Source organism: Neofelis nebulosa, chromosome 6 (assembly GCF_028018385.1).
Source record: "Neofelis nebulosa isolate mNeoNeb1 chromosome 6, mNeoNeb1.pri, whole genome shotgun sequence".
Classification (NCBI taxonomy): domain Eukaryota; kingdom Metazoa; phylum Chordata; class Mammalia; order Carnivora; family Felidae; genus Neofelis; species Neofelis nebulosa.
In genome coordinates this window covers 74,779,537-74,806,617 of record NC_080787.1, presented here as the reverse complement: position 1 = coordinate 74,806,617, position 27,081 = coordinate 74,779,537, and the positions used below count along the sequence as shown (strand labels likewise).

Genomic DNA, 27,081 nt, shown 5'->3' with positions numbered 1-27,081 from the left:
CAGCTCACGCTCTGTCTTTCTGTCTCTCTCTCTCAAATATAAGTAAACATTAAACAAATTTTTTTTGAAGTTGACTGAATTAGTGATTTGTAATCACAGATTTTAAGATATTAAAAGACCCTCTTAAAATCACAGATTTTAAGATATTAAGACCCTCTACAGGTCTCCATCACGTAACATTCATTACAAGCCTTTATGGGTAGGAAACCTATAAAGTGCCTCCTGTGCATATACTTACACTATAAAGTTAATGTGTCCGTCCTTACTCTTTTTCCTGTCTCTAAAGGCCCACGCTGTTCCTAGTGACACAATCCAAAAAGGGAGCAGGAAAACAATGAAACTCCAGGACCCTGTAGCTTGGAGGTTACTAGTTGAACTGGGCATGCCCAGTCACCAGGCAGATTTTTTCGATGAAGTGGAAACTACAACAGCGCTTACCGTGTGCGCGGAGGTGGGCGTGCCCTCGTGGAATTTAGAATATTGCCGCAGCCAATGGGGCCTCGCGGCCGGCTGCTGGGGCTCCTCATTGGGTGAGCGAGGAGACGAGCGAGTAGAGGGCCCCTGGAGGAAGCCGCGGAGGTGCAGGTCGGAGAGGCCGGGTACGCCGTGCCCTGCGCGTGAGCAGCTGCAGGGGCAGCGGCAGCATCCAGCGGCGGTGTCTGCAGTTCCACCCCGTTGCTTTACTTTTTAGCTGCACGAACGTAGTCATTATGCCGAAGAGAAAGGTAAGTCTCACCAAAAAGATTTCAAAGGCCTTCAAATTGTGCTTACAGCAGATCTTGTCATTGCAATGGATTGCGCGGAATGCACTTGGTAGTAACTCCGGGTTTGCGAATCTTTTTGCTTCTCCACGCTTGTTTTCAGATGCCTGTTGCAGACATTCCTCCTTCCCTCCCTTCCTCCCTCGGTCCCCAAGGATTTCTGAATGTTACTTTCTCTCCAGCGACGCCGCTTCCCTTCTTTTTTGAACTCCTGGTAACTGGAATGGTTTCCACCTTCTAACAAGAAGAAGCAAAAGCGCTTTCCATTCCCCTTTCCAGGAGGGGAGTTTCCTCTTTGAAACTGCCGGGTTGTGGAAAAGCAGTGATTGGGGGAAAACAAGTCCATGCATAGAGAGATCGAAAAAAATAAATAAGTCGGGCAGATGTTGGGGTTATTCCCAGGTGGGCCTAGCCCACGGCTGGGCGCGCCGCGTTGGCTCTGAGGCCAAGAGAGAGGGAAAGCCATGTTTAAAATAGCACTCACCCCCCTGCTCGCCTCCGCTGCAGACCCGTATGTACCAACTCCAGTGTCAATCAGGGCTGGGGACGGCGCAGGCGGGGCCGGGCTGCCGGGACCTGCTCGCAGTTCGCCGCGGGAGCGGCGGAGTTAGCCACGCACCGGACGGGACGGCGCCAGTGGCGCCCACTCTGGCTGCCAAGGGCAGGGGCCACCGGGTCCACTCTGGCGACCCAAGCCCACACTCAGTCGGGCAAGGCGGGGTGCGCGAGCTCCCAAGTCCCTCGGTGCTCACCGGGAACTGGGATCATTTTCGTCTCGGCTTCGGTTTCTTTTGGACTATTACGTCCCCTTCCGCGCGGGTCGCGGACACCAAGTATCGCACACCGCGACGCACGTTTCCGTAGGTGCCGGGCTCGGACCCCGTCATTGTCCCGGGGAGGGAAGGGAAGGCTTGCCTCCACCCTGAGAAAACCGGTGTGTGGCGGCTATTCTGAGAAAATGCTTTGCACCCTCCCACCGCCTGCTAGCAGTGTGAGCCAGTGAGTGTATTAAATTTGAGGCAAAATTACAAATAATATCCTGCATTATCAATTAAAAACTGTGGACTGATTGGTGTAAATGAATGCGTTACTTTAAAATATTGAAGTTTTAAAAATACAGAAGGTTTTGCTTTCTTACCTACCATTACTAAGAATTTGGTGGAAACTTGTCTCCACTTTTTAACAAATATAACGAAAGTGGTTTTTTTTCTTAGAGTTTATCGTGCACATACTATGTGCTTCATATTGTGGGAAGAATTTGGCTTGCATGATTTCATTTACTCCTCAGTACACCCCATTGAACTAGGGCTTAGAGACATGAATTACCCAACATTTCACCAACCAATTGCTAGTAACCAAGGTTTAATTAGATACTGTAGGTTCAGAGTCCTTACTTTCAAACATTATTCACTCATTCTTTTCATTTAGTGGTGGTAGGTGAAGAGGAATTTAGGAAATGCAGAGATTCCCAGCCCTAGAAAATGGATGGCATTTACTGATATTTGAGATTCATTATTTAAAGTTAATGTTTATGAAAGTGTTGTTTTTCTAGCCCTGTTTTACTAGAACTTAGATATTTAAAATGATGCCACTATTTTCAGCATTTTATCTGAGGTTCAGTGACAGGATTGGGAATTCTAGTAGAGTCACATCCTTACAGAGTGAATGGTGCCTTCCCCTTTCCTGAGAATTATTAACAAATTTAAATGAACGGTAACTTAGATATGCACAAAACCCATTATTATAATGGACCCTGATGTGCTGGAGTCCTTGTTGCTAAAGGGCCAGAATTGGTGAAATCATTCTTACCTTCCCTTGCTGTCCACCTTTCTAAAGGAAACAGTAGGGAAGAAAAGAATTACAGTAGAGGAACTGTCTTTTGGTTATTGTTTTATTTCCCTGGAAGGCAGGGAGCACCCCTATGAAAAAGCTAGCCAGCCATCCTGGGACTAGAGGCAAATCTGTGTACAAGTACCTGAATGTCATCCCTCAGGACATCAGAGTATTCTTCAGAGATGGAAAAACTGTCCTTGATTAGTAAGAAGGCTCTTCATTTATACCTGGAGCCCAAAGTTGATACCTGAAAAGAAGCAGCCACAAATTAAACATAGCTAATGTGGCCATCCCATCTATCAGTCAGACCTTAGAGCTGCCTCATAGAATCCTGGAGTTTGTTGGAGCTTACATTGGAAAGCACTATCTTTAGGTAAAGCCTGCCTGGATGCAAAGAGAAGAACTGAAAACAATCTGTGCCTAGCTTTTTGAGATATGTAAAGCTGGGGCAACTGCTAAAGCATTTACATACTACTCCACATTATTTTTCTTGACTAAAGGGACTGCCTGTTCTACATTATAATACATTTGAGGAAAGTGCCCCACAATACCTTTTTTTTTCTCCATCTTGGCCCTTTTTTTTCAACTTTTCCCAGAAATCAAGAAAAGTTATTTAATGAACACCTGTTTAGGCTGTTCTGTAGTGTAGGATCTGGAATCCTACCACTGCTTTAATGTCGTAGGGATACATAGTTTGCTCTCATGGAACTTATATTTAATTCATTGAAGATGATAAGAGTGACAGGCACTAAACACTTGAATAATGTTAAGACTGTATATATGTGCCAGAATATATAGTATAGGTATAGATTCTAAATGCTGTAGAATTGATAGGGAAAAAAGGTTGAATTTGGGCTGGTCCTGCAAGGGTGGGTGGGACTCAAATATATACAGAGAAAAACAGTCATTTTCTGTTATCAGGCATTTCAATGCCTCTTCTGATTATTTCTTAACCAGCTATACAACTTAAAAGCCATAATATCCACATTAATATAAAATGTTCTTTTATTTCTTAATCCTATCTTTGTTTTATCTCTTTGTGTGATAGTTATAGCTATGTTAAACCAAATAGGTGGGTTTTTTTTTTATAACTGCTGTAGAATTTTTTGAAGCACTCAACAATAAGGAATTCTTTCGTTAGCATTAAATCTCCTTCTGAGTTTGTAAAATAAGAATGAAATTCAGTGTCCTGTATTTATTACCTAATGGGTGATGGGTCATTCACCACCTATTAATAGTGAGTGACATAGCAAGGAAAATGATAATATGCATGAATGCTGTGGTTGTGAGATAATGAGTGACTGAGTTCTAGAGTGTTCTGGTCAGACATCCATGAATGCCTACACTGGTCACGTTGTTATATGATGATATGACATCCTACAAAGAGGCATCAGCCAGTGAGGCCTAGAGTCATAGCCTGGCATGATTAGCAACAGCAAACACATTTTCACATCCTTCTTTTTATTTTTCCAGTGTCTCATCACTAGAACTATTGGAAATATCCAGTGTATCACATCAGAAGTTCTATAATGAGGCACTTGTCCATGAATTTGGGGTATAAACATTCGTGTTTCTTTATACACTTAAAGGCTTAAGGAAGAAAAGGCTGTCTGCCTCTAGCTTTGAAATTTGAAATTAGAGTTTTTTTCTCTTAAAGTAGAAAGGCCCGGTAGTGCTGGGCTTGGCACGGAGGATGATTAACAATATTCAAGGTTTCTGATTACTGTTTCAAAAGAATATCACATGTCAAAACACCAGAGACAGACTCTGGAAGTGAAAATACAGATGAATGTGACTACATGAAAATGAATATTTCTGTATGACAAAAAGAAAAACCTATTGTTAATAAAATCTAAAAAGTTACGAAAAACTGGGAAAAAATGTTTGTACCACAGATCACCGAAAAAAGTTTGCTAGTTTAAAAATATAAAAGAGTCTCACATGTCCTTATGGAAAAGATGTATATTTAGAAACTAGCAGACCCAAATAGATGAAATGTTTAGATTTGCTAGAAATCAAAGAAATGTATATTATTAAGAATAAGGAGATGTGATTTTTTAAAAAACCAGTCTGGTAAAAAAGATTGGAAGTATCACTGCTAAGTGCTGAATTGTACTGACACTCCAACAACAGTCAGGCTATATGGATGGGAATATAATTTACTTTAAAAAAAAAAAAACTTGGGGCGCCTAGGTGGCTCAGTTGGTTGAGCGTCTGACTTCAGCTCAGGTCATGATCTCACAGCTCGTGAGTTCAAACCCCGCATTGGGGTCTGTGCTGACTGCTCAGAGCCTGGAGCCAACTTCAGATTCTGTGTGTGTCTCTCTCTCTGCCCCTAACCCACTCACATTCTGTCTCTGTCTCTCTCAAAAATAAATAAATACTAAAAAAAAAAAAAAAAAAGTTTTATTGGAGGTATGATCTACTTTCCATAATGTCCATTCATCTATGCAAATCAGTAATTTTACATACATTTATAGAGTTGTATGACATTACCATAATCCAGTTTTGAGCCATTCCCATCACTGGAGAAAGGTTTCTCAAGTTTTTTACAGCCAGTCCCTGCTCCCACCCCAGTCCTAGGCAACCACGAATCTACCGAGATTTGCCTTTTCTGGAAATTTTACATAAAAGGAATCAAACAATATGTAGTCTTTTGTGTCTGGTTTCTTTCAGCATAATGTTTCCGAGGTCCATATGTGTTCTAGCATGAATCAGTATTTCGTTCTTTTCTGTTGCCCAGTGATCATCCATTGTTCATCCTTTCACAAATGGATGGACATTTGGATTGTTCCAGGTTTTAGTTATTATGAATAACGCTGCTATGAATATTTATATATAAGTCTTTCATGGGCACATTTTCATCTGTCCTGGGAACTTTCCTAACTGTAGAACTGGTGGGTGGTTTGAAAGTCTATTTTTAACGTTTAGGTAACTTCCAAACTGTCTTCCAAAGTGATTATACATACCATCAATGGATGAGGGTTCCAGTGTTTCAACATCACTGATATTGTCAGTTTTAGTTTTTTTCTTTGTAAGGTTTGCATTTATTTTTGAGAGAGTAAAAGTGGGGGAGGGTCAGAGAGAGGGGGGACAGAGGATCCAAAGCAGGCTTCATGCTGACAGCAGTGAGCCTGATGCGGGCAAACTCCTGAACCATGAGATCATGACCTGAGCCAAAGCCAGACACTCAACCAACTGAGCCACCCAGGCGCTCCTGATATTGTCACTTTTTATGCTTATAGCCATTCTAATAAATTTAATTTGTATCTCCATAATAACTAATGACGATGAGCATCTTTTTGTGTGCTTACTAGCATAATGTATGTCTTAGGTGAAATGTCTATTCAGATATTTTTGCCCGGTTTTTAATTGGGTTGTTTCTTATTGAGTTGTTAGAGTTCTTTAAATGTTCTAACACAGGACCTTTATCAGCTATGTGATTTGTAGATATTTTCTTCCAATCTGTGGCTTTTTAAAATTTGGAAAAACAGATGTTTTTTTAATTTTGATAAATCCATTTAGTGTCATGTTTAATAAATCTTTGCCTAATCCAGAGTCACAATTATTTTCTCATAAAGCTTTATAGTTTTAGCTCTTATATTTGGTTCTATGATCCACTTTGAGTTAATATTGTACCTAGTGTGAGATAAGGGTTTAAACTCTCTTTCTCTCTCTCTTTTTTTATTTTTTGGCATGTTGATAGCCAGTTTTCCCAGCACCAGTTGTTGAAAAGACTGTTCGTTTGCCACTAAATTGCTTAGGTACTCTGGTGGAAAATCGGTTCATCTTAAATGTAAAGGTTTCTTTCTAGGCTGTCAGTGATATTCCATTGTCTATATGCCTGTCCTTAGATCAGTACTGCATTATCTTGCTTACTATGGTTTTAGAGTAAGATTTGAAATCTGGTAGTGTCAGTCCTCCAGCTTTCTTCTTCTTTTTCAGAATTGTTGTGTCTATTGTATTCTTTGCATTTCCATATAAATTTTAGAATCAGCTTATAAACTTCTACAAAAATACCTCCCTTGACTTTAATAGGGATTGAATTGAATCTGTAAATCAATTTGGGGTGAATAGCCTTTTTAACATACTGAGGTCTCCAGTATGAATATGAAAGGGTCTAACTACAGGTAGTGTGCCATCCAGATGCTTACTGAGTTTAATTGAGTTAATATTGAGATGGTACCTATGTTTGAGTAAAGGCTCCAAAATGGCAGAGTTGTACATTTTATTCATTCATTCACTCATTCCATGTTAAATAAACATTTATTGAGTAACATCTTTATGCAAAGTATCATCATGTTGGGAGAAGTGAATTGGATTTTTTTTCCAACCCTTTTTGAAGTCAATGAGTAAATGCCCCTATTTTTAAGGATCCTTTAGTCTGATAGGGTAGGTAGTATACGTATGTAAATATTTATAATTTATGGCAAGAAATGATAATGATCCACAAGAAAAGATAAAAGCATTGAAAGGTTTGTCCAGACCACATGTCCAGAGAAAAAATACTGACAAGAAATTGTTTGGTTAAAAGGGTTGAAGGTGATAGTTTTTTTTTTTTTTTTTAAATCTCAAGAGGATCAGTGCTAGTTCATTATTAAAGGTGATCTGTCATTGGTTTTTCTGTGAAGTCTTGCTTTCTTTGAAATATGAGGAAGTTAAATTCAAGGCCTGTTAACAGTTGAGATTAGATTGTATGCAGTAACTACCCTCCCTCATTAGTGCCTTTCTTTTAACTACTGTCTTGTATTTTTATTTTTATTTTTTTACTCTCTTCTATTTTAAAGGTAGTTGTCTGACAAGCACCATGTTTCTAAATTGGGACACATGGTTTGATTACCTAATTTAGATTTAACTTTGTAATCTTCCTAATTTGACTTGACTGTGAAATATTTGATGGCTCTGATGTTTCTCATATCCCATGCACCTAGCACAAGTAGTATAACTATTTGTTGAACAAGTGCATGAGTGAATCATTTCCAAGGAAAGAAAGTAGTAAGTTTAATTATTTCATATGTTTGTTGAGGAGGTAGTCCAGTAGGGTTCTGACATGTACCGTTTACTGGCTGTATGATTTAGGGCACATTACTTCACTTCCCCCTAAACTTCTAAGTTCCTAATTCTCTAAGACTCAGTTTTCTTGTCTATCAAACTGGGATACAAATATGCTTTACCTCATTGGGTTGTTGGAGAAATTAAATGAGAATGTGAATGCAGAGTACTTCGCATAGCACTTGCCATGTGTAAAACACATGGGGTGTTCGTTATTGTGATAATGATATTTTCAATTATTCAGAGAACTACAGTGAAATAATAATAAATAAGCACCATGCTTCCATTTGGTAGGAGGATAAAATGGCACACAGTGTGGATAGGGAACAGGTAGATCGCACAGTTTAATTAACTGCAGTTACAGAAATAGATGTTCAACAACTGAATAACAAATGTAGTGTTTTTGAAGGAACATAAGCTTTAATCTGGTGCATTTTTACAGGGTTGTGTTTTCTCAAAGAAAAAATATGTTTAAAAATATCTCCATATAACATTAAAATTCCCTTGGCAAATCAGTTATCAAGTGATCCTCTTTTCCTATACTTTCCACCTAAAACACTGCTTTTGTTTATACCCAAGTTAAATATATTCCACTTTCCTGCAGGGTACAATTTGGAAATGGTGACTGAAATAAACACCATTTAAGCTGTCTGCTTTCACAGTACCTAGTATGTTGAAATATGATGTTAGTCTCCTGAGTAATTTAAAAATCAGTGTTGAAGATAACAAACCAAATCAAAATGTTGAATTCCTTTTTCACTGGCTGCTTATTTTTTGTACATTTCACTGTCTTCTTAGAAGAGTTCAGTCAAATCAAGTATTGGTTCCTGGTCATGGTATTTATTGAGTCCAGTGTTATTATATCTTGTGGACACATTCAGAAATGGCCATTTAGAGATGCCTAAGGCAAATGCATATTTGATCACACTTAAAGTAAATGATACACTATTCAGAAGTCGGGAAATAGAAAAAACAGTTTTAAATTTCAAAATGAGTTGCAAATTTAATATTTCAAGGGAAACACAGCAGTAACAACATATAAATACATTTATTACTATTAAAATTTAAGTAGCTACCATTTATTAAATGCCTGGATGTACCAGACCTTAGCTTTTATATGCTTTACATTCATTAGTTTAAACCCAAGTATGTGAAGCTACTAGAAACAAACATATATGGGAAGTATTATGGTGTAATTTCATATTATTTCATGTTATTCTAACAACAGTTATGTGAGGCTATTCTCATCTCACAGATATGGTAACGACAGCCACGATAACTAACATTTAGATGGCTTTCTGGAATTCAGACACTGTTCTGAGCACTCTGCATTAATGAACCTAACCCTCCCAACCACCCAGTAAGGTATGTACTCTTCAGACTGTGGTCTCACAGAAGGCCCCCTTGATAAGAAATGGCCCAGCTGGGATTGCAGTCCTGGTAGTCTGGCTCCAAAGCCTGTGCTTTTAACTGCCGAGCCCTACGGCCTTTCTCATACACAGAAGAGAATATTGGGATTTAGTAAGATTAAGGAATTCCCCCCAGGTCACACAGCTAGGAGGTAATAGATCCAGGAATTCTAACCCAACCCTCTTTACCCAAGAATTTTGCTCTTAACCATTACACCACAACACGTCCCATAAATGTTTATACCTAGGAACCTCATGTAGTTTTACTTAAACGAAGATGCCCAATGAATGAAACAAGGAAAAATCAAGAGTTATATAAATACGTAAATGTTCCTTTGATTAAAATGTTGTCTTTATTAATAGACATAGGCTGATGGCCATTTTTTCTAGGTGCCAGTACAAGTTACCCAAGAAGTATTTATTATTTATGATCATGCCCTAAGGTTGGCCTCAGGGTCAGGCCTCTGCTTCTGAGAGAGGCACATACATTATCGTGAAGGCTTCTGGTATGCCAGTAACTAATAGACTGTAGAGCCATATACAAGATATATAGGTATACATGCACAATTTCCTCACCCCAGTATTAATATCTTTGAGTGTTGAAAGTCTAAGACTCAGTGTTTCTTCAAATTACAACAAACTGCTGGATTTACTATTTCCAAGATATATTGTCTTCATTAATTTGTTCTATATAGGCTAATAGAGATACTCCCCTGTGATCAGAAACACATAAGTACACTTGCATATTATACAATATATTGAGAGGTTGCAACGTAAATATTACATTACCATTACTTAAGCATTGCGTTTAAAAAATGAGCCGGTGCTTTTGTTTTGGGAACTCTTCGAATAGAATAAAAGCTTTATAATTTGGAAAATCTATTGAACCTAGGACTGAATGGATTTTTATTTCAGAGTTCTGGTTTACCAATTATTTAATGTTTAATCACAACATTTATTTTTTTAATTTAATGTTTGTTTATTTTTGAGAGAGAGACAGAGAGACAGAGTGCAAGCAGGGAAGGGGAAGAGGGAAAGGAAGATACAGAGAGAGAGAGAGAGAGAGAGAGAGAGAGAGAGAATCCCAAGCAGGCTCCATGCTCACTAACTATGAGATCATGACCTGAGCTGAAGTTAGAGGCTCAACCAACCAAGCCACCCAGGCTCCCCACAAAATTTGTTTTTAAAAGGTATACTATAAAGTGATATTAGTTTAAAATTATAATTTGATTATGTGACCCCATGCAAAGATAAATACAAAGTCTACCCTGGGTTCCATATTTATTTTTCTTTTTTTCTCTTTCTCTCTCTTTTTTTCTTTGTGGGTATAAGCTGTGTTTTTTTTTGTTTTGTTTTGTTTTTTTTTTACAATACTGGGCAGAATTCTAATTTGTAGGAAATCATGAGTATTAAGCGTGGTGTATGTGGGCGATAAACATACCAAAGATTTGAGGTGGTCAAAATGTGAAGCTTTGAAGGCTCCTTCTGAAGTTCTACATTCCATATAATACATTCTATTCTTTCTACGTCTCATGGCTTTCCTTTACCTTTTAGTTATAATTTTTAATTTTATTATCTCCCTTTTTTGTGGCCACAGGTCAGTCACATCAGAGCTAGCTGATTAATTTTGCAAAAATACAAGGACATCGTAACTGTGCTTACCATTTGCTAGAAATTAATTCATACCAGCGCAAATAGGAAAATAAAGTAACCATCTGGAAAGATCCCTGGTATAAAAGTTGGAAGACTTGGGTGTAGTGTGGACTCCACTACTCTTTAGAAGGGGAAAGTCACTTGACTCTTTGAACTTCTACTTTTCATCTGTAAAATGGGAATATTAAGGTCACACCTCTGTATTCCCATGCTATTGAGAGGACCAAATACAACAACAATGTAAAAGTACATTGAAAAATGTAAAGTGCGGGGCACCTGGGTGGCTCATTCGATTGAGCCACCGACTTCAGCTTAGGTCATGATCTCACAGTCCGTGAGTTTGAGCCCCACATCAGGCTCTGTGCAGACAGCTCAGAGCCTGGAGCCTGCTTCAGATTCTGTGTCTCCCTCTCTCTCTGCCCCTCCCTTGCTAATGCTCTGTCTCTCTCTGCCTCAAAAAGAAATAAAGACATTAAAAGAAAAAAGAAAAATGTAAAGTTCTACAAAAATTGATTGTTTTAATAGATAAAAATACTTTTATCTGTGTATGTAACCATTTAGAAACCCTTTTAGAAATGAGATGTACATTTATGTGCATCTCAACATACGGTATTTTTAAATGGGACATTGTTTATTGTTATTCCAAGAGGCTCACCAGTGAGGGGGGAATAGGAAACACTCCACTACATATTATGTGTTTGTTGGCTACATCTATAGATTAAGATATTTCCCAATCTGGAAACCCTTTGCTCTTCTAGCATCCTAGATCTGCACCTAATTTTTAAATTCGGAAAACTAACAAATCAGTCTGAGTGTTGTAGTAGTTTAGTTAAGGGAATGAACTCTGAGGACACCTGGGTTGTTCATCAGTTAAGCGTCCGATTCTTGATCTCAGCTCAGGTCTCCATCTCAGGATCATGAGTTCAAGGCCCACACTGGGCATAGAGCCTACTTAAAAAGAAAGAGAGAGAGAGAGAATGAACTCCGAACCAGCCTACTTCGGTTTAAATCCCAGGTCTTCACTTACAGGCAAGTTTACCAGCTGGGTAATCTGGAGCAAGTTACTTAACCTCTCTGGTCTCAATTCCTCATTTATAAAATGGACATGATGCTAGTTTACCAACTTCACAGGATTGTGGTGAGATTTAAAACATTTAGATCATTGCCTTGCACATAAGTGCAGTATACATTGTTTATTATTATTATTATTCCTCTTGGTCCCTTGTCTCTTTCACTTGTACTCATGAAGAAACTTGGGCAGAGGGAAGTGAGATGTGAGCCACACTGGAATTCAGGCTTCTGACTTCAGCCAAGTGCTTTCCCATTGATGCAGTACAACTCACATGAAAAACGTAACTCGGGTAGAAAAGGCAATTCAGACCAAGGAGATGTGTGAAATATTTAAGACTATTTCATTGAAGATATACTTCCGTTACTGCATTACATATATGTATATATATATATATATATATATATATATATGCTAATAAAATTTCACTGAACATCCTAGAACATGGCTTATTCTTTATTTTTGGTTATCTTTTGTACCTGAATACAATGTGAGATATTTTCTCTAAAAGTATCCCTCAGAAAAGAGATAGTTGCTATTTATTTCATTTCATCCAAAGTCTTCTAAAGCAGAGTTTTTAACTCAATTATTTTTATCTCTAACAAAAAAAAAATTGGGGGAAGACATACTAGCCTGACATGACATTAATAACTGCAATTTGGATTTATATAAGTTGATGAAATTAACAGGCATAAGCAAGGAAGGAGGTAGGAGAGAAATGTAATATTAGTTTGATTATTAATCCTCTTAAAATGATCTCTCAATTGTAAGTATTGGGTTTTTAAAGATTATTTTACAAAGCAGTGAAGTATTGGAGGATCCCAAACATAGGCCTACGGGATGAATGAAAAACAATCATGCTAATGTTAAATAATGATCCTGTGGCTTTGAATCAATATTTTAGTATCTGTTTCATATGTCATAGGAATATTTGAATTTAAGAGAACTACCTGTTATTTTAAAAAACCTCCAGAATTTCATGGGCATTGCCCCCATTTGAGGAGGGGGGGAATTCATACTGTGTTAAAAAGTTGAGTTCTGTGTTCATTTTAGCTGAAGAGTGATAAGAGTTAGTTATGGGCACATTTCTCTGGGTGGATTACTTGGATTTTTTGTCCCAGAATTTCCTCTGCTAACCAGCTCACTATTAGACTGCTTCTTTCCTGTAGCTTTGGGTTTATAACAAAAAACATAAAATTAATTTTTAAAGAAATTTTGATAAAGAGATTTAAAAAAAAAAAGTACTGGCCAGGGTGCCTGGGTGGCTCAGTAGGTTAACCGTCAGTAGGTTAAGCTCAGACCATGATCTAGGATTCATGAGTTTGAGCCCCACATCTGTCTCTCTGCTGTCCACGCAGAGCCTGCTTCTGATCCTTTGTCCCCCTTTCTCTGCCCATCCCCCGCTCGCACTCTGTCTCTCTCTCTCTCAAAAAATAAACTTTAAAAAAGAAATACTGGCCAGCAAGTTAGAGAAGAATCACCTCAAAGTAATACCTTTCCTGGGTTAAAAGAAGTAATTACTGGTTTATTTGCACTGTTACGTCTGCTCCCTAATTTCCTGCATTGGCATGGACAACCCAGGAGTTGAGACTGGATTTGTTCTGTGGCTGCTGGAAAATGATTGCTTGAATTGCATAGATACTGTAGGCTCTCAGGTAGTGCACTTATAAAGCAATAGCCCTTGTCTCTCAGTCTTAGAAGAAAATCTCTGAGAGCCGACACTTACCAATCATTAAGACTTTTTGGAACTTTGACATAAGGCCCAGCATTTGTTGCTGAGACTCCCGAGCCCTCCCCTTTCTTCTCTTGTGTAGCTTAGAAGAAACATGGCACAAGCCGGGTACTAGCCTCACCACGTCCAGCCATCTGCCACACCCTCCATATCTCTCTGCTGTGAGAAGTCCACAGGCTCATGCTGTTTGAACTGTTCCCAAGCAACTGTTGAAGGGTATAAGGAATTTCCCATCTTCTCTGATATCTTCCTGAGTTTGGAGAGAGAAAGTTTGGCTTCTGACCACTGCCACCACCGGTGCCTTTCAGTCCAGTGGTAACTGCTATTTACTGGAAGAGAAACTCAGCAGTTGGGGAGTTTTTGCCTGTTGATTCCTTATGGATTGTCTGTGGGATAAAAATTCCAAGTTTCTTTTCTTGGTTTCCTAAAAGGACTGCTGGTCCTGTTTAGTCTTCCAGAAAATGCAGTTGTGTCCTCTCAATGCATTTTTGTATCCTCAGGGGCGGGGCTGAGGTATGTCCGCATAAAGAAAGAATGGGGATGGAACAGTTGGTCAGCTGCTGAAGGAATCTGTGCTCCCCGTCAGCTCTCCTACACTAGCCCAAGGAGAGCTCTGCATCCTTGTGGTAGTGCCCTTGGCTTCCCATCTTGCCCCACTCCAGAGCCTTCATATAGGATGAAACAATTATGAATGATATGTCTTTAAAAAAATTTGTTTTTGATGTTTGTTTATTTTTGAGAGAGAGAGACACAGAGTGTGAGCAGGGGAGGAGCAGAGAGAGAGGGAGACACAGAATTCAAAGCAGGCTCCAGGCTCTGAGCTGTCAGCACAGAGCCTGATGTGGGGCTCAAACTCACGGACCACAAGATCATGACCTGAGCTGAAGTCGGACACTTCACAGACTGAGCACAGGAGCCCCGGAATATGTCTTGAACAGAAAAGGAAGAGGCAGTATATAAGCTAGGTTTATAAGCCATTTAAGAAATGCAGAAAATGCTGTGAGTAAACCTAGTCATGGAATTTGTGTGAGGGCCCTGTTAAACTAGACTTAGTGGAACAAGTTTGCCTCTAGTCTTTTTTTCTCTCATTATTGGTAATATTTTTATTTGGGAAAATTTAAATACAGAAAGATCCAGAAAATAATATACTCATTTACCCACCTCTCAAATTCACACATTTTAATGTTATCATTTTGCTTCAGGTTTCTTTTTAATAAAATAAAATGTTTCAGCTAAAGTTCAGTTTTCCTTAGGACCCTCCCCCCCTTGGTCTCCTTCCATTATCAGCCTCCCTAGAGGTAACCATTATCATGAATTTGTTGTGTATCCTTCCAGTCCATGATTTTATACTTTTATGGTACATATGTCATATATAAATCCTTCGTATTGACTGGTGCATGTTTTAAAATTTGTAAAAGTGTAGTCATATGCATATATTATTCTGTTTTTTCCTGTCACTTGACATTATAATGGATAAGTATAATTTGTTTAGGTATATTGTGATTACTAATGTGTTTGGACTTTTTCTAATGACTTATTTTTTGTGGGGTGTTTTTTTTTTTGTCATTTGTTTTTTTTCCTTCCTTCCTTATTGACATAATAATTGCTTAATTTCACTCCTCTTGATTTGGAAGTTTATAGATCCTGTTTCTTACGTTAAATTTTAATGGCTATCTTTAAATTTTATTTTAGCAAATCTAAATGATTCTGTGACTGTATCATCCTCCAGAATAAAACCAGGACCCTAGCATGCTTTACCTTCTCATCTGTTCATCCTCCTCTCGTTTTTTGTGGTTATTATGGTCTAAAACTGTGCCATCCAGTATGGTAGTCACTAGCTTTGTAAGGAAATTAAGCACTCTTTTTTTTTTTTATGTTTATTTATTTTTGAGACAGAGAGAGACAGAGCATGAACAAGGGAGGGTCAGAGAGAGAGGGAGACACAATCTGAAGCAGGCTCCAGGCTCTGAGCTATCAGTACAGAGCCCGATGCGGGGCTCGAACTCACGGACTGTGAGATATGACCTGAGCCGAAGTCAGTCGCTTAACCGACTGAGCCAGCCAGGCGCCCCAATTAAGCACTCTTTAAAAAGAAGAAGGTGAATCTTTTAAATTTCAATTTTAACTTAAATTCAAAATTTGTATTAGATACAGTTATTGGAACAATTTAAATATGTTTGGGACAACCCAGATGTGTGAAACTACTATAAACTTGAACTCCAAATATAGATAGGTGAGAACCTAACACTTGCATGGAGTATGCTGTTAAGTGTCAAGTACGTGCTGCATTTTGCAGATTTAGTGTTAAAACTTTGTGAAATATCTCATTAATAATTTGTAAATTGATTACATGTTGAGGTGATAAAATTTTAGATAGATTCAGTTAAATAAAATATTAAAATTAATTTCATCTATTTCTTTTTGCTTTTTTAATGTGGCTATCAGAAAATCTGGAATTAAATGTTATATTTCTATAGGACAGCACTGGTTTAGGATTTCTAGGGAAATTTTTTTTTTTTTTTTTTTTTTATGTTTTTTTTATTTTATTTTTGGGACAGACAGAGACAGAGCATGAATGGGGGAGGGGCAGAGAGAGAGGGAGACACAGAATCGGAAACAGGCTCCAGGCTCCGAGCCATCAGCCCAGAGCCCGACGCGGGGCTCGAACTCACGGACCGCGAGATCGTGACCTGGCTGAAGTCGGACGCTTAACCGACTGCGCCACCCAGGCGCCCCACTAGGGAAATGTTTTTAAACACAAAAAAAACAGGTATTATTTACAAGTAATAGTTAATTGGATTTGCCAGTATTTTATACATTACTTCTTACATACTTTTTCATCTGAATTCATTTTTCTTATTACTGAATTTGATTCTTTACTAACAGTTCCTTATTGAAATGCTCTGCTGATGGCAAAGTCTCTTAAGTATTCATGTTATGAGTTGTCTTTATTTTTCCTTCATTCTTTTTTTTTTTAAGTTTATTTATTTTCAGAGAGAGAGAGAAACATGAGTGGGGGAAGGGCAGAAAGAGAGGCTCGCAAGCAGTGCAGAGCCTGATGTAGGGCTCATACTCAAGAATCGTGAGATCATGACCTGGGCCAGAATCAAGAGTCAGATGCTTAACTGACTGAGACACCCAGGCACCCCTGTTTTCCTTCATTCTTAAGTGATAGCTGGATATAAAGTTCTAGGTTGACAGTTAGCCTCAACTACTTGAACCTTACTTCATATTTTCTTAAACTTGTATTTGCTGGTAAAAGTAATTCTTTGTAGATAATCCATCTTTTAACTCTGATAACTTATGTTTTTTAAATGTTTATTTATTTATTTTGAGAGAAAGAGAGCATGCATGCAGGGAAGAGGTAGAGAGAGCAGAGGAGAGAGAGAATCCCAAGCAGGCTCCATGCTGTCAGCACAGAGCCCAACACAGGGCTCAATCTCACGGAACACCAGATCATGACCTGAGCCAAAACCAAGAGTCAGATGCTTAACCAACAGCCACCCAGGCACCCCTTACTCCGATAACTTCTAAGATTTTTCTCACTTTACTACAGTTTTACTACAACATGTTTCATGGTATCCATTTGTTTTGTTTCTACTTTGTTCCTTGTCATAAGCTTTCAACCTGGAAGACTTATGACTTTAATTTGGGAAAATTCTCAGCCACCCTGTCTTTGCCTTCCTTCTAGTACCTCTGTTCCTGGCCTCTGAAATGTCTGTTAAGTATATTTGGAGCTTCTCTATTAACCACCATATCTGCTATCCTCTCTTGCGTATTGTTTATTCCTTTATTGCTCTTTGTTGCATTCTGGGCTAATTCTTCAGCACTCTCTGACAATTTACTATTTCTTCTGTCCCTGGTCTAGAGTTTGTTTTGAGAGGTTGTTGTTTTTTTTTTAATTTTTTTTTATTTCAATGAGTCTACTTTTATTTTCAGAATTTTGAATTCAAAGATGTTCAACTACCTGTTGGTTTTTGCCAAAGTTCAGGCCTTCTAATGCCGATTCTCTGTCCCCATCTGGTCACCAGGTGTTCAGTGATCCACCGTCCTGCCGCCTTGCCCTCAAATCAACACTCACTGGTACTCCAAACTTCCTAGAATCTCTGCTGGGCCTTGCATCTGGCCACTGTGTATGTCTGCCCCCCCCCCCCCCCCCCCGCCTTGCTGGCTCTCAGTTCAGTACCTTTGCCTCTTGGGTGCTGAAGGAGCTTCAGATATGTGAATGAGACCTTTTTGTTTGACCATGGTTCTTTACTCTCTTGACCATGGGTTCTGGGTTCAAACTGGATTAGCATAAGTTTGCTCTGTCCTGGGAAATGATTTGAGAACCCCTCTGTCTTGGAATTCTTCAGATCTAACTCGCCTCATCCTTCCCATCAGCCTCCCAGAAGGTTGAAGTATACATCTGAGATCATCGCCATATACCCCCAGTCCCCATTTCCCCCTTTTCTTTGTCTTTATTCCTCACAGCCCCTTGGGACAAAAACTTTGGCCTTCTGCTTCAAGCCCTTCATACCATGTCCTGCTTCCTGTCTCCGGCCTCGTGGCTAAGTGTTAATGGTAGCCCGGGCGTGTGATAAGACAGCCTGAGATGATAAGTCCTTCTGAAATAGTGTATCTGTTACTCTGTGCAACAAAAACAGATAACAAGGGTACAGGGAGTTTTATGTGCTCACCTTTAAGGGTCTGTTGAATATAATTTGATATTTAATCATTTGGAAGACTCATTAAGATACATATTTCGTTGCATAACATCTGTATAACAATTCACCGACTCCGAAATGATCTAACATCTTGCTTGATCATAAGCCTGACGCTTGGAGTTCAGCATCATCATCCTCTGTCATTTATGGATGAACAGACTGAGCCACTGATCAGGTCACTGGCCCAGATCACTACAGCTCCTAGGTAGAGAGCCAACACTCAGGCCCGGGTCCTGACCCAGGATAAAGATCATTTGGCTTGTTTTGACTAAATTGGTTAGGGGCTTGTTAATAGAAAGCCCTTATGGAGAGATTGCCAGAGAAACCAGCTTAGCCTTGAGCTGTAGCTCTTCACATTTCTAGTCTTATGTTCATTCACCTGAAGCCATTAACATCTTCAGTTATAGCTGCTTTTTTTTTATGTGGTATCTTTCCGGGTTTCTTTTTTTCAGTAATTTGTACCTGACACAGACATTTGGTCAGTGTTTAGAAAGTGATCTCTCAATCATATTGCTGTCACTAATCTACTGCATAGAAGAATCTTGAAAATTTTGTCACTAACATCCATTTTTAACTTTTTTTAATGTCAGTTAACATCAGAATAGTTGTGTGCTGCTTCTTTAAATGCCCACCAGCTACAGGTGAATTGAAATCTACCAAGTGGCCTAACGGGTATGAATGAGAGCCCAGTGCTTCTTGACAACGGAGTGGCTGGTTTGTGTCCAGAAAGTCGAGTTTGCAGCATGGAGTTGAGCAAAGGGAAATAGCCCATGTAGGGACTATCTTCATATGCTGACACTTTCTAAGATTTTGCTATCTCCAATTTGACTGGCTAATAGGGCAAGAAGAGAAGCAGTGTTTCCCTTCATGACAGAGAAGTTTCCGGGGAAGAGGGGAAAACAGTTGGCTGTTTGGGAAACAAGAAAGAACTCCATGAATGTGGGAGGTTCTGGAGAGAAGTGAACTGACAGACTCTGGGTTGAAGGTTTAGTGTGTCCTCTGCCTTGAAGAAAAGTTTTTGACTTTCTAAAAGACTTTGTATGTATACTTCTAGCCTATGTTTTGCATGTTCTTTTATAATCTAAATTTTTTTAAGTTAGCATTATTTTATGTGGACTTTCTATGTATTCACATAGCCTAACTTTTTTTAATTCCATTGCATTAATAGTTACATAGTTTACTTAAATATTTCTCTGTCATTTACTGATCATGTGAGTTGTTTCGAGTTAGTCCATATTAGGAACAGTACAAATAAAATGATGTTTTTACAGGCTTTCTTTGTGTCCTGGTTCCAAAATAGGAATTACTGGATCTTTATATGATTAGTCGGTGTGTCTTTCTCATATTGGCATGGTGTTTTTTGAAAATATCATATTAATTAACTGTGTCACCAGCCCCACCAAACAGTGGGTTTTATGATCTTTAAAACGTTTTTCTCATTTTATCAGCTGAGGCACCACTACCTAGCTGTTTCATTTTGCTAAAGCCAAACATCATGGCAAATGTCGGTTTGCTGTTTTCTCTTGGAAACTCTTATTCATATCTTCTGCCCGTTTGTGTCCTAGAGATTGGGTATTCACCTACTACCTTTGTATGGTTTTAAAATATGTGAAATAGTTTAACATTGTAACTAGTTTAGTCATTTTCACCTTGTTTACTGTCTTTAGCCAGTAAAAATACATTGAGATCTGCAGGGTGTGTCACATGAATGTAAGCATATTTTTCCCAGAGTTGTATGCCCCCTAGAAAGTAGTCAGGTTTGAGCTGTCACCAGAGGGCAGGTGCTGCCCCAGGGGGGCGTGGATCAAAATTAGGAAACAAATTAGCTGGAGTGTCAGGGCGTTTGGCTGTCCTGCCAAGCCTGTGAATTTGGTCGAGATGCTGAAAGAATAATAATCCGTGACACATTTGTCAAGTCGTATCAAGAAGTGGGCTAGACATCAAAACTAGGCAAGTATGGGACAGAAATACGCTTTTGTGCTCAGGCTGGGCTTTCTTAGCATCCTGCTCTCATCATAGAGAAACAAAGTCACTGGAGCATGTGGTGGCTTCGTGGCACCGCTGCCACTGGCTCTTGGGTCCCTGTCCTTTAACTAGTGGTGAAATCCTCAACAATCCAATGAAAATTGCTGAGGGTGAACGCACATTAAAAACACATCAGTTTTTATGTGCATATCAGTTCTTGCACCACTCCTGTTTTAAAATTAGAGCAGTTATGCAGATTAAATGCTCTGTGGGGTGTGTGTGTGTGTGTGTGTGTGTGTGTATGTATATATATAAAATGTATCCTCTTACAGACTTACTTTTTTCCCCACAAAATATCTGTTGACTTACGTGGTCTGGAGAATTGAAAGAGCTATTTTTTCAAATCTGCCTCTAATGTGTGCTTTCCAGTTTAAATACAATTCACTGCAATATTTTCTTTCCAGTCTCCAGAGAATACAGAGGGCAAGGATGGATCCAAAGTAACTAAACAGGAGGTAAGTGTATCTTTGACTTCCTGTATTTAATTATTTTAACTGGAATTTTTTTTTAATATTGTTAAGATTGTATGCATCTGAATGAATGCAGTTCTGAATAAGGCTGTTGAGACTACATAAACCAGAGATAAAAGTGTCACTGTGTAGCATTGCTTGGCGCAGGTAAATTTCAGTTGAGATCACTGATGAGACATTTTCCACTTACTATGTTGTTTATGTTTCTACCTGTCGGTCCTGCTGTCTGTTAAAGTAGATACTGAGAATTCCTTCTGGGCAAGGAGCGAGATAATAGGTAAATTCATCAAGGAGAACAAAGTCTGCCTTTCACAGCAAGGAAATGAAAGATGGTTGATTTAATAAATTCTCTGCTCCAGTGAGTGAATTATACATTTCTTTTTTAGTTCTGAATATTTGCCTAAAAGGAGTCATCTCTAGAGTCAAAAACTGTGGAAGGACACACGAAATGTCGAAATACTGAACTTTTTTTTTTTTTTTAATCAGGAATATTCTTAGGGCTTTGGATAATGAATTGAGCAACAATTCAAAGAAACTCTGTATTAAAATTCAGAAACCTCCAAAAAAACTAAGAAATTGAGAGAGATGGTTGCATTTACCCACTGTGGTAATATCATGAACTTCCAAAAGGAGATGGATGAAAAAGTAGCAAATTAGAGGCTAACTCTGATGACAGCCATTCACTTTTGCACAGAGCTTTACAGTGTGTGGAACAACTGCAGTTCTTACCCTTGAACTTATAAACTAAAAGAGGTCACGTGAAAGACAGAAACAGTATTTAGTTACAGATTCTTTGATTGAGGGATTCATATTGTGGTTTAATAATTCAGAGGAGTTTGTCATGCATAGCAGAACCGCTCCACAAATGTGTACACGGAAATTTGTTCTGCCAAATGGAAAACCTTTAACAGAATCTATAACTAAATCAATGTAAAAGCCAAACGAACAAAACTGCCTGTCACCAAGGCCCCACCATGCATTGACCCAGCATTTAGTGTCACAGAGTTTGGGAGGTGAAGTTTCTAATCTCAGGTCAAGTTACTAAACACATGCTCGGACGAACCAACAAATGGTATGTGCTTGGATTTTCTTAAAAATGGCAAAACTATAAATTGTAGGGCAGTTGGCTAAGTATAACAGATCTTAATGTTTTTAGATTTGGACACAAAATGCGTTTGGATTTTTCCTTTAGGAACTGCTATTTAAATTGATCTGTCAGTCAGAAAACCTAGAAACCATTACACATGATAGATCTTGGGTAGTGCACACTGTCTTTTCCAGCCTTCTACACGGAGCAGCCAAGCTGGTTAGAATATACGTAAAAGATTCTTGCTTATACAGCTGTCTTATACATATTCTATTAGCCCCAGAATTTTAGTTATTTATGTTATTTATATATTTTATTATTTTTAATATTTTATTTTATATTATTGCATGTACTACATCGTGGCCAACAAAAATCGTTCCTAGAAAACACTCTTTCCCGGTCATGTAAGCTATGACCAGATTAAAACTCATGATTTGTCTTCAGGACATCAACGCGCTTGTTTGAAAAGTGAAAAAGGTCAGCCAGCTGGTGGTTTAGGGTAAGAACTCTTAAACAGTATATTGATTGATTCCCCCACCACCGCCAAAATTGACTGAATTTTCTAGTTATGTCATTGTGTATGCACAGCCTTGACTATAGTGAATAAATATCAGTCACAAAGCAGGATCCTGTATTGAAAATCCTCTTCCACTGCCATGATGTGTGAAGGGCATGGTGCAGCATATAGTTTTTGGATAATAAATGACCAAAACAGTACATTAGAAGCATTTCCCTTGGCAGTTTGCAAAGCCCTTTCACATTTGTTATTTTATCTGATCCATTTAATAACCCTGAAATGAGGGCAGAGCACATTCATTCCTCAACAGCAATGTATTGTGTACCTTTAATGTTCCAAGCACTGTTCCGGGCTCTGCAGAATCCACAGTGAACCAAAGAAGGAAAATCTCTTCCTTCATGCAGCTTCCATTTTAGTGGGGGGAGAAAGAGAGTAAAATAAAATCATTGGATATTTGCTATGAAGAAAAATAAAGCCAGGAAAGGGAATAATGAATATCAGAGAATTGCTGTTTTTGGTAACAGATAGGCGGATGTTATTATGTCCAGCTTTACTAGAGGAAACAAGGTCCTGAGAGAAATACATTATTTTCCACAGGTGTCACAACTTGTATATAGCAGAACCAGGAAAATTATCTGAGCCCTGATTCAAAATCCTCTGTCCTCTAGGGCACCTGGGTGGCTCAGTAGGTTGAGCGTCCGACTTCGGCTCAGGTCATGATCTCATGGTCCGTGAGTTCAAGCCCCGCATCAGGCTCTGTGCTGACAACTCAGAACCTGGAGCCTGCTTCTGATTCTGTGTCTCCCTCTCTCTCGGCCCCTCTGCCACTTGTGCTCTGTCTCTGTCTCTCTCTCTCAAAAACTAAATAAACATAAAAAACAAAATCCTCTGTCCTCATGCCACTTTTGTGGTAATCATAAAAACATGGTTATCCAGTGCCTTTTCTCTGTCCTCTCCATTCCTTAGCCAATGCTCTGATATCCATGTTTCCCCACTTCCCATTTTTGCAAAGAAGTTAATTTCTTTTCTTTTTTATTTTTTTAATTTTTATTCATTTTTGAAAGAGAGAGGCAGGGCACAAGCAGGGGTGGGCAGAGAGAGGGGGACACAGAATCTGAAGCAGACTCCAGGCTCTGAGCTGTCAGCCCAGAGCCTGACACGGGGCTGAAACTCACAAACCGTGAGATCATGACCTGAGCCGAAGTCAGAGCTCAACCAACTGAGCCATCCAGGTGTCCCACCAAAGAAGTTAGTTTCCGTTTGGCTCCTCATTTATCTTTGGAAATTAAAAGCAACTTGACTTTTGGCGTTTGTTTGCAAGTACACATGGTCCCTGACTTGTGATGGTTTGACTTACAATTTTTGGCTCTACTGTGGTGCAAAAGCAATACTCATTCAGTAGAAACCATGCTTCCTGGTTTGCTCTTTTCCCAGACTAGCTGTATGTGGCACGATGTGCCCTTGTGACGCTGGGCACTGGCAGTGAGCCGCAGCTCCTAGTCAGCCCTGCAATCATGAGGGTGAACAACCGATACGCTAACAACCCTTCTGTACCCACACCACCGTTCTGTTTTCCACTTTCAGTCCCGTATCCAATAAATTACGTGAGATATTCAACATTGTATTATAAAATAGGCTTTATGTTAGATGACTTTGCCCAACTGTAGGCTAATATACATGTTCTGGGCACATTTAAGGGAGGCTGAGCTCTGATGTTCAGTAGGTTAGCTATATTAAACGCATTTTCAACTGAAGGCATTTTCAACTTACTGGCTTTATCAGGATGTAACTCCATTGGAAGTTGAGGAAAATCTATACGTGGTCAAACTTAGAAGCATTAAGAAATCTTATAAAAATAAACATACTTCCAGACTCCATGGGAATGGCACATATGTTTCAAGCAGTATTCAGCAAAGTCCAGTGATTCTACTTGAATCCAGCTACACCAGTGAACTTTGCCATAGCGAAATAAGACTTCCATGTTCTTTTGCAACCAGGACGTTAAAGTAAAAGGCTCTGTGTCTTTTGGAGTAGCCTTCACCAGAATTTGCTCCAACCCAGGGAATGATGAATTAATCAAATGCTTTTTGAAGAATTTCATTGTACCCAGCACCTAGACACCACATTGACAAACCCTCCCATTCTTTGTCTCTGTAACTCTTGGTGGCATACCATTCTGAAAGTCTCCTTTCCTCCTCTGATAACCACTTTTGGCCACTTCTCCTGAAGATTCACCATCAACAAATCGGGAGAAATTCTTATTAGCTCTTTTTTCATAGTAGCCCTGCCCAACAGTCTGAGTCTCAAGGGAATACTTAAAATTCTAGTGCTCTAAGGAGGAAAAAAATAGCAGTCTAGTCTATTTTATATCCAATAAATATAGCCCAATCATTTATAGATTTTAAGGCTGTGAAAGCTGATGGAACTTTCCAGGAAGGTGTACATGCTTGCATGCATAACCATGCTGCTGACTGTGAGTGAAAGGTTCGTCTCAGCCTCCACTGTTTGCAGTGAAAAAGAAAATCTCTTATGATGGTTGCTGGAAAGGAAAATTTGAGAAAAATCCTTTTTTTATAGCATAGAAAGAAGAGCTGGTAAATTTTAGACAGGAAGTCGTAAAATGATTTTACAGTAAAAGATGTGATTTTTAGAGATTGTTGGTTTAGACAGCCTGGAGAGGCAGGCCTTGATTTTGCATTAATTTCCTAGGCTTTTTATTTTAAACTCTTGTACTGGGCCTGAATTATAAAAAGATAGGGAGTCCTTTGGATCAGAACAGCTTTCAGGCCCTGCAGAGCAGTGCTTGCTTAGGTTGGAATGTTTCTGGAAATCCCAGAGGGCTCTCTGACATCCGCCTCTTCAGTTTGCCCAGGTGTTCCCATGGAGAAGAAAGGAGCAACAGCACCAGAGTTGGAAAATCTGTCACATGATTTGGCTTTACTTCAATGAGATTTTCCTCAGGACAACTGCTTGGTGGATAGGAAGGCAGTGATGAGTAATAGTTAATATATTGGCTTCTTTTCAGGCACTAAACTAGACAGTATCCGAGTAGTGGCCTTAGCACACCTCACCTCAAGTTCACACTAGTACACATTTCTGGTGCTTACCCATGAGAAGTGCAGTAGGGGTACAGATGTGAGATACATGAGGTGAACAGTGAGGTAAGGCCAAGGCGGTACACGTAAGTCAACACGAAGTGGAGAGGGGTTCAAATAAGGTTCTTTCACCCCTTCTGAGCATAGAGGCTGCGATTTTTTTCCCTGCGATATTTTCTGAGCACTCTTCTGCCGGCTATGCTTCGCTTGGGAGATGGTGGTGTAGTTCTTCAGGTCATGCAGAAGCATCAAAGATGAACTCTGTTTGGTAATTAGTGGATGCTCCTTTGCTCTTCCGTGTTCAAAAGAGCATCTGAAGAAGCACAAGTTACACACTTGCTGCCTGGTTTGATTGTTACTGTTGTCTTTTCTTTGGTGATACCCAGTTCATTGCAATTAACGATACTGAGAAAGGCAGCACAGGATTTGGGTTCTGGTTCCCTGCGACTCATGGGTGTGTTGTCATGAATGCACCCATCAGTGCACTTACGATAATCCTAGCAGACACCGTGGTATTTCCTGTGGAGCGTGTGATACAGGCATGCCTCCCATACTACATGTTGCGCTGTACATCCCCTTACCTGGTGCAGTGAATATATCATGGCCACCACTTCACTGACACAGTCTCCTAGTCTCTGCACATTCTGTTCGCTGGCCTTAAGTCCAGCTCTGATTTTTCTTCAGGACCCCAGGGTTAAAATTATTCATGGAGGCTCTGGCCCTTCATTTCCTTCTGTAGTTTAAAGAGAGATGAGTTTAGCTTCCTCTGGCTATTTTCAGCCAGAAAGTTCTGAGGTGTGAAGACGGCATGAAATATTTCTTCCAGTTTGGCCTGACCAGCTGACCTGTGCTGACCTCAGCACGGCTTCAAGAATTCCATAATTCCTTACAATTGTGGCACGGGTTCCTCCTGACCATCTTTGCTGACCCCCTTGAAGAAATTATTTGAAACATTTAAGCCATTGTAAGGGGGCAAAGTCTGTATAAGGCAGCCTGAATTAGGGAAAAGATTGGAGTTCATTTTTTCAGCACGTATTTTTGAGAATCTACATGCTAGGTGGTACGCATACTATTCTACCAGAGACAGAGCAGTGAGTAAAACAGACAGAGTATGGAGTATTTATTTCTGGAACACTTTTCAAGAAAGGCAGTTATACTTTCAGAATGTGAAATCCCTTGGGGAGCCATGTTTTGCTGATGGTAAGTAGAATATCGGTTCTGTATGCTTATTTCTGAAACTCCTAGAACCGTTGTTGCTATTTTAAATTTTCTTTGCGGCCTCATTTGCTTAATTTGCATCCTTGAAGAGAAAAAGATTTCCTTAAAAATACTAATCTCAACCCAGTTTTTCTAAATTTTCTCAACTTCCAAATTAAAAGGAAAGATTAGTGAACCTTTTACTCTATCTCAATCTTTCATTAAACATACGCATTTAGCAGATAAATAAATGTGCTTATTTTGTTACAGATAAGAGGAAGTATTTCTTGTGAACTGCCTAAGATTTATAGTCATTCTCTTCTCTAACATAGTAACAAGTCAGGGAACTCCTATTTTGGTTTCTACACAATTATGTAACTCTTCTTTTGTATTAATTTATAAGTTTTAGTTCTGTTTGTAAGGAACAAGAGTCAGACCGGAACTAGTTCTTAAATAGCTCCTCAGTTCTTGTATT

At 39.2% G+C, this 27,081-nt stretch overlaps 1 protein-coding gene across 5 annotated transcripts in view; it reads left to right on the top strand.

Annotated features, from left to right (window-relative positions):
• The first annotated feature begins 562 nt into the window (after nt 1-562).
• HMGN3 (high mobility group nucleosomal binding domain 3) overlaps nt 563-27,081 on the top strand; it is a 32,129-nt gene continuing 5,610 nt past the window's right edge. For all 5 annotated transcript variants that reach the window (XR_009263084.1, XM_058734532.1, XM_058734531.1 and 2 more), the window contains exons 1-2: nt 563-725; nt 20,645-20,695. Coding sequence is in view for 4 of the 5 variants with exons in the window: in XM_058734532.1 (XP_058590515.1) it covers nt 711-725; nt 20,645-20,695 (66 nt within the window). In the remaining variant the exon portion in view is untranslated. The remainder of the gene's footprint in view (nt 726-20,644; nt 20,696-27,081) is intronic.